We start from the raw sequence: 7,978 nt of genomic DNA on the forward strand, positions 1-7,978 counted from the left end.
TTTATGACACGTTATCAATACCACATTCATGATTTAAAAATAAATAAAAAGTATTACTTGTCAATTAACATTTTTAAAGATGACTTTTATAGTGTGTCTAAATAATTTAGGTTAGTTTGACAATTCATTTCAAATTTAGTAGGGATGTGTTGTGTAAAAACAGTCATGAATCTTATCGATTTTCGATTTTTATTCTTATAGAAGTTGGAATCGATAGATTTATAGTCATAACTGATGAAATTAAAAAAAAACAACGTTTTCTCTAATTAATCTTGACCATAACAAATAATGACAGTAAATAAATGTTTTTTACTAATACAGAAGTACGTAATCGAATTGGATTTCGCTATTATTTCTGTCATCGCTAAATTCTCTACATTATAATCAATATTAGAATTGTTCTCTAAATTAGTTAATAAGAAAATAATAATTTTAGTTGAGTTCGATAATTATTTAAAACGAATATCGATAGTTCAAAATTGTTCGATATGCGTGTTTGTTTCGTCACTACGATACCTGTCTATTAAGTATGGCATTTTGCCTCCTTACAAATTGAAATCGATACTTCATATGCGTCATTTATCAAACTAATCTATCTTATTTAGACACACTATAGTTGTCTATTAACATTTTTAAAGATAAATCTTAATTAAGTTCAAATTATATCTTGTTTGTTAACATTATTTTAAAAATAAACAGAAAAACTTTCTTTTGGATCAGAGTGCTAATGGGAACGTTTTATAATCATAAAATTCGAATCCAAAAAACAACTTTAAGAAAAAAACTTATGAGTGCGCCAGACAGAAACATTTAGTGCAGAAACCCGGAGAGCCTTCGCATTGCTTGCATTCATAAATCGTTTGCATTCTGATTTTCTGTGCTCCACAACCTTTGCATTGTTTTCTAGCAACTTCTGTGTATTCTTTAATCACACCTCCTACTTTCTTTTGTCTCGTTCGGACCTTCTCAATTTTAGTCAGCTCGTGTTTGATTTTCAAAACGCTGCGTCGATGAATTTCACTAGGATCAGGTAAAAGCTTCTCTAGTATTTGCAAACGGAAATTATACATATTGATTCTATCCTTCTTAGAATATTTGTTGTACAAAGAGAATGCATTACTAAGACTTATTTGAAGTATATGCACAAATAACTTCTTGTGCCAACGCAACGTCTTTCTTTGAAAAGGATAGTAAGCCAACATCTGATCTGGAATTTCAACGCCAGATATAAAATTTTTATAATATACAATTGCTTTCGGTTTTAATATGGATCTCATCTTCGATATAGTTGGGATCATTTCATCGCCATATTTTGTAGAAATGTATACTTCGTAACGTTTATTCCTCCATTTTCCAATATGAACACCGTTCAAGAATAATGATTTATTCTCTCCTTTCTCTAATAAGATATTCTCAATTTCGATAGGATTATCTTTGCGGTTCTTTTTCAATGGTCCTGTGCAATATGTGTCTCGTTCTAGCAATGTCAACGCCAGCGCATATGAGTTATAGTAATTGTCAAGGTACAAATGATGGCCACAATCCATTCTCTCTTCTAGAAGTTTCAAGACGATGTTACTAGCATCATTTTGATCAGCTGTCTCAATATTTCCACCTGTCTGAACATGAAATTTCACAATCGTACCATCTTGTTCAGCTAGAGAGTACACTTTGATGCCGTATTTATGTGTTTTATTTTTTATAATCTCTCTCAACAGTAAACGACCTCGCAATAAAACCATGCATTCATCCACTGATAATTCTTTCCCCGGAGAGTAGATATCGTTCATCTTCTTATTAAAATGATCCATAACTGGTCTGATTCTGTTCACACGATCTTCACATGATTCAGACGTAAAGTTTAGACATCTTAAAATAAGTAAAAATCGATTTCTAGACATAAACTGCGCGAAACAGGGTATGTTAATCAAATAATGTCGTTTCCAATAATCACTGATACGGTTTAATCCAATTGTTCCCGTGTGTAGAAGAAGTCCGAGAAATATGAGTAATTCATCTCGTGTCAATTCTGTCCAATTTTTTATTCTGGAATTTGTCTTCACATTGTCCTCAGCACTCGTTCGTAATGCGTTTGCATTCGTCTCTCGAACAATGATATCCAATAAATCGTCATCAATTAACAAACGGAACGCTTCGTAAGGATCTGATGGAGGAGGTACTAAGAGCCCCTGTTTTTTAGTAAAATTTATAACTTTCATTGGTTGTGGGTTACTGCTCCAAGTGCTGGTGGTTTCTTGAGGTGAGTTGGTAGTACAGTCAGGTAATGGGACAACATCGTTTTCGTCACATTCTTGATTTACCTCTGGTTTTAATGCTGAGGATGTAATATCTGAAGGTGACATTGGCAATTGAACTAAAGCATCATGCGTGTCTATTTCCTCCTTGGGGGCATCAGGTTTTAAATTACTTGGAATAATGGAGCTTTGATCAGACTCACTTAAATCTTGTTTTGATGATGAGACCAAAAGTGGATCTTGTGTGTCTTGAATACTTACTGGTTCACGGTTGGTCTTGAGCTTTGATGGTGATTCTAAAATATTTACCTCATCATCATCAGATCCTTTCGGACTGGATTGATCATCTTTCGACACATCTTGTGAGCTCAATTCTTCATCGCTAAAGTCATCAGAATCATCCGAATCATCGTTATGTCGACTTTTTTTAGCAAGTGACGGAATTATCTGGTTGATTTCAGCGTCGTCTGAAGGACGGTCCATTTTGGCGCGAAACTATCCGCACCGTGACCGAATCACTATTAGAATTATTCCAATTAAAGAATTATTTACCAAAAAAAATGTTAAGTGTAAATCGATATTTCCCGAATAGCCAGGCAAAGCAACGCTCAGTCGCCGCAGATGCCAGCGCTTCACTAACGATCGCAAAATACATGGGACGCATGCTCGGATCCGAGGGAGAGGCACAGTTACTTTAGCCCCGCCCTACTCGGATCCGAGTGATGGGCGCAATCGTAAGGCCGGGGGAGGGGGGTGGGGGTTAAATTTATAGATTTTTCTGTAGTTAATTGTAAGGTTATACTTCAGTCTTTAAATGATTTCTTCTAAATTCATCTGAAACGGTGTCTTTTACACAGTGACGTTATTACGGTGAATAATACATCATAATATGAAGTCAATAGACCTAATTTAGGGAATGCTCTGAGCCATCGAAGGTCGTATGAACTCATGATGATTTTTTAGGTTATTTCCCATAATTATAAGTTTATTCATGGTTTTAGACTAGAGTAAATATTCCTGTTAACGTGATCAATAAATTAAACGGAATTAGATGACGTTTAATAGCGTAAAATAACAAAATCACTGTCAAATATGACCAATTAATTAAAACAAAAACGTTATCAAGTCTCATTAGTTAATGTTTTTTTGCACTTTAATTGAAAAATACATTGTTAGTTTTTTTGGATTCCGCTAGCGAAAATAAACTTTTTATTTTATTTACAAAATAACATGGTTCGTATTTTTTACGACGAATGAGAAGAAAAAAATGTTTTTATAATAACTAGGTAGTTTCCTCGACATTTAAGAAAGACTAACTATAAAGTTAATGGCCATATTGCCCGCAGAACGGACGGCCGATGGGGCCGAAGAGTCCTCGAGTGGCGGCCACGGATAGGTCGTCGCAGCGTAGGTAGGCCTCCCGCAAGATGGACCGATGACCTGGTCAAGGTTGCGGGAGTGCACTGGATGCGGGAGGCACAGGACCGGGCATTGTGGCAATCAATGGGGGAGGCCTACGTTCAGCAGTGGACGACCTATGGCTGATAATGATGAACTATAAAGTAAATAATTAGTTTCAGGCTTTTTACTGATATAAAATCTGAACTAAATATTGCTTAAGAAATCTTGAATTTATAAAGTGAAGATAGATCCAATGAATTTCAAAACAAATCAAAACACATGTTATTACGCATGGCCTAAATTATGAGTAACAGCGATCTGTAGCATTTAATTTTGAAATTTTCCTAAGCAATTTTACGAAAGCGGATGAACTTTCGAATATCGGGCGATTTGTTATAGTTTTTAAACCATTTATCCATCGTATAAGAATCGCATTTAATATAGTACCAGTAAAAGTTTGTAATACATCACCACAATACTTCGTCACTAATGCCTCGCCTAAGTAAGGGATGACTAGACCATAGTCGACCACGCATCACTCCGGGTTGACTTAGACAGATATGTGCTATGAATTGCTTCACCCATTTGTCATCACGATGTTTTCCTTCACCGTAAGAACATCGGGTAAAATATTTACATATGAAGTATTTACGTCGCTCCTGTCGCTATCGTCAGATTGGTGGATATTAAAACGGTTTTTTGTATCTTTACTTTTATAATAAAGCATAAACACACACTTCTTTATTGCTAAGATGTCAGCAATTACAGCATATTTTTGAATAATTCTTTATTTAATAAAAAGCCTTACACTTACGTCACGCTTTAGGCAATATATTTTCACGCCATTAAACTTAGGGGATAAATATTATGGATAAAAACCCTATGTGGGAAAGAGACCATAAGTTGATGCCAACATCAAGGAAGCAAGATAGTCAAGGTTTGTCATGTCATTTTGACATTTGGTATTGATAATTTGACAACTGTAAACAATAAAATAAAATTTTCATAATTTCATGAGGATGAAGGCGCACGGGAACAGCTAGTTTTAAATATTTCAAACAAACTTTCGCCCGCAACACCGTCTGCGTGAACTTAAAAAAACAAAAGTGAGTAGCCTAGGCGTTTTTCCAGACTATCCTCTACATTTACACCAAATTTCATTAAAATTCGTTCAGCCGTTTAGGCTACAAACTCTAACAAACATCCATCCAAACTTTCGCATTTATAATATTAGTTTGATATAGTTCTAATTTTAGCTGCTTTAAAGATAAATTGGTCCGGCTGAATAGGGTGACCTGTGTCACGTTTGAAAGATAAAGTAATCGCAGCACAGATAATAAAATAACATGTACAGACAGAATATGAGTAGCCAATGATAACGGGCTATCTATGTTTAAATAATTTAGTTGATTCTAATAAAGTATTAAATTGGGAACTCAAAATCAATTAAATGATTAAAAGACAACCAGTAGACCAATATTTTGATGGTTCCTATGTAAACTGTCGTATGTTTAAAACCAGTTTTTTACAAAACAAAACTTCAAACATGAATACAATCAGTTCTATATGATTTTACTTTCAATCTTACTAATATTATAATTGCGAAAGTTTAGATGGATGGATGTTTGTTAGAGTTTGTAGCTTAAACGGCTGAACGGATCTCAATGAAATTTGGCGTAGTTGTAGAACATAGTCAGTAAGAATACATAGGGTACTTACATTTTTTTTTAATTTCACTCGGACGGAGTCGCGAAAACTAGTATTACATAAACATAGTATTTGTCATGTTAATTTAAACAAAATCAAAGGAAAGAGCTATCGATATTGTTAAAAAAAATAGATTAAAATAACGTGGAATATAAAAACCACGACGCTGAGCTTTATATCTTAATCTAAAACAGAACTTTCTAGACACTATTATACGTTTTTGATATGCCTGCCCTCTATTGGTGAGAACAAAACAACTGCTTTTAATATGATCATTCCTAGAAACTAGAAACGCTTCCTCGCTTGTCCTTATTCCATAAAAAGTCGCCGTCTCTTATAATTTATGGCTCTGCACATGTGTTTGTATATTTGTATATTTAGAGAGGGCACGTCAACAGACGCCTCTGTTCGCGTCCCGTTAATTCAGCTTCGAGTAAAGTGTGGGAAAGCAACGGCAGTAGTCAGAGATGGCTTATTAGCGAATGACCTTATTTTTTTATAGGTTTAGAATTAATAGAAGAATGAGTTAGAATTCTAGTATCACTTATTACTAGATTAACTTTCACTCACTACTCAGTCTGCGTGGAATCTCTATCAGCCGTCATATCTGAATCCACTCCTTTCATAAGCATATCCTCTTTCACATCCATCCATACTTTTTTCGGTCTTCCTCTACCTTTGTAGCCATCCAAATTCAATCTTAATACTTTCTGTTTTGTCCCCATCGTCTCGTCGCATATGTCCATACCACGCTAACCTTTTGCTTCTCAATTTCTCCACCACTGGCGCTACTTTCAAACTTCCTCTAATGTATACATTCTATATAATGTATTGAGTATTACATTGTGTGTAATTAATAGGCTTTGCCAGCTTATATTTTAAGCTTGATATAATGAGGGGAGGGGATGGGGGTCAGCTAACATTAACGTGGTTTTTATACCCATTTTTAGAGTTTCTAAAAAGTGTAGGGGTATCCTAACCTACACACTTTGGCGACGCACGCTTTTCCATTGGCACTACGCTACACGGCTTTAGCGAGACTTAAGAGGTTGTTTTCTTAGAAAAGAAAATTATCCAAAATGTCTTTAGCTGATCGCAGTACCTCGTCGTTTAATGATCGATTACTCTTACGAAATCTACACTTAAATGGTCATTATGACTTTGAGAGTAACATTATGACTTTGTATTCATAATATGATGTATAATTTGTCAACGATCAATTTTCTAGTATCAATAGTTTGTGAACAATAAGAGTTGTATATCAAATATGCGACCGGTGACGCGTATCGCCTCCCCAGCTGCACTAAAAGGGTCGACAGATGCCTAACTATTGTAAAATGTTGTTACGCATGAAATGTCGTTTATTTTACTCCTATTAGTGTGATGGTTTAGAAATGTTTTGCAAAATAGTTATTTTTTTTAATCTATACATATAATAAAATTGGAGTGTCTGTTTGTAATATCAAAAGAAAAAGTCAGATCTCGGGTAGATGATGTATTTGCGTTGCTGATAACGAAAATCGCATTTATTTTTTTTGTCTGTCTGTCTGTCCCGCAAGCCGCGTTTATTCCGGGTAATCTACGAAACGGCTGGGCCTATTTCGATAGGACTTTCTCTGGAGGTTAGCTGACATAGACGGGCATATTATACGCTACTTTTTAAATTACGAGTTGTTAAAATGGCGACTGGACCGATTTGGACGGGGCTTTGACTGGAAGATAGCTCGTAGAAGGTAGATGCGCGCGGGAATGTGATAGATGACTTAGTTTTCTTTTAATCCGCGCTAACGAAGTTTGCAGGCGAACGCTCGTATATTATAAATGCGAAAGATGGATGGATGTCCAATCCGGTAATAATAACGAAGTAACGGCCCGAGCCGAGGCTCCTGAGGGAGCCCTCGAGCCTAGTTACTCATAAAAGAGGTTTAGGCTAAGCGCCATCTGCGCTGGGCCACCTCAAGCCCGGTGAATCTGTAAATGCCTCTTCAAGGCAAACAGTGACAAATCAGTCACAAAAAAAAAAGATGGATAGATGAATATTAGTTACATTTTGTCTTGTAAACTTCTGAACAGATCTCGATATTTGTCAAATATGTGGAGCATAGTCTGGAAAACATAGGCTACCAACTTTTTTTTAATTCCACGCGGACGGCGTCGCGAAAATAAAGTTTATTGCGCCACAGTTGAAACAAAGGTTATAATTTTCACATAGCAACACGGATACAATCCCATTTATTCCTTTTTTAAACATTGTGATGATAAAAAATTAATACACAGTTTTACAATCTTATTAAAGATAAAAAAATCGGTTAGAACAATGTCCATTGTAAATGAAGTCTCAGTATAATTGTCTACGATTAGTGCATCAATTTATTTTTCTCTATGGTACAGCGGAGGACGTATATTACCTACCCATTAACTAGACATGATTGTTTAAAAAAAGGGAACTCATTAATGTAGGATTGCACAAGGTATATGCAACAAAAAAAAGATAAAATTTAGCAAAATATAGTACAGGCCAAGAGTCTGTTGTGTTGATAAAAAAACTAGACAATACTAGGCCGAAAACTTGTAGCTACGTTTTGTTAAATTAATGCGTGGCTTACCTGGCCAGT

General features: G+C 35.4%; 1 protein-coding gene across 1 annotated transcript; it reads right to left on the reverse strand.

Annotated features, from left to right (window-relative positions):
• Window positions 1-301: 301 nt before the first annotated feature.
• LOC106105094 (piggyBac transposable element-derived protein 4-like) lies at window positions 302-2,956 on the reverse strand. The gene has a single exon (XM_013285321.1). It carries the CDS (start codon window positions 2,736-2,738, stop codon window positions 786-788), a length of 1,953 nt encoding a protein of 650 aa, XP_013140775.1. The 5' UTR covers window positions 2,739-2,956; the 3' UTR covers window positions 302-785.
• Between the last annotated feature and the right edge of the window lie 5,022 nt (window positions 2,957-7,978).

The sequence above is a fragment of the Papilio polytes genome, unplaced genomic scaffold, assembly GCF_000836215.1.
Source record: "Papilio polytes unplaced genomic scaffold, Ppol_1.0 DF823177.1, whole genome shotgun sequence".
Taxonomy (NCBI): domain Eukaryota; kingdom Metazoa; phylum Arthropoda; class Insecta; order Lepidoptera; family Papilionidae; genus Papilio; species Papilio polytes.

Coding starts and splice junctions, on each gene's coding strand:
- LOC106105094 (XM_013285321.1), bottom strand. CDS start 2,738: ATGGACCGTCCTTCAGACGACGCTGAAATCAACCAGATAATTCCGTCA.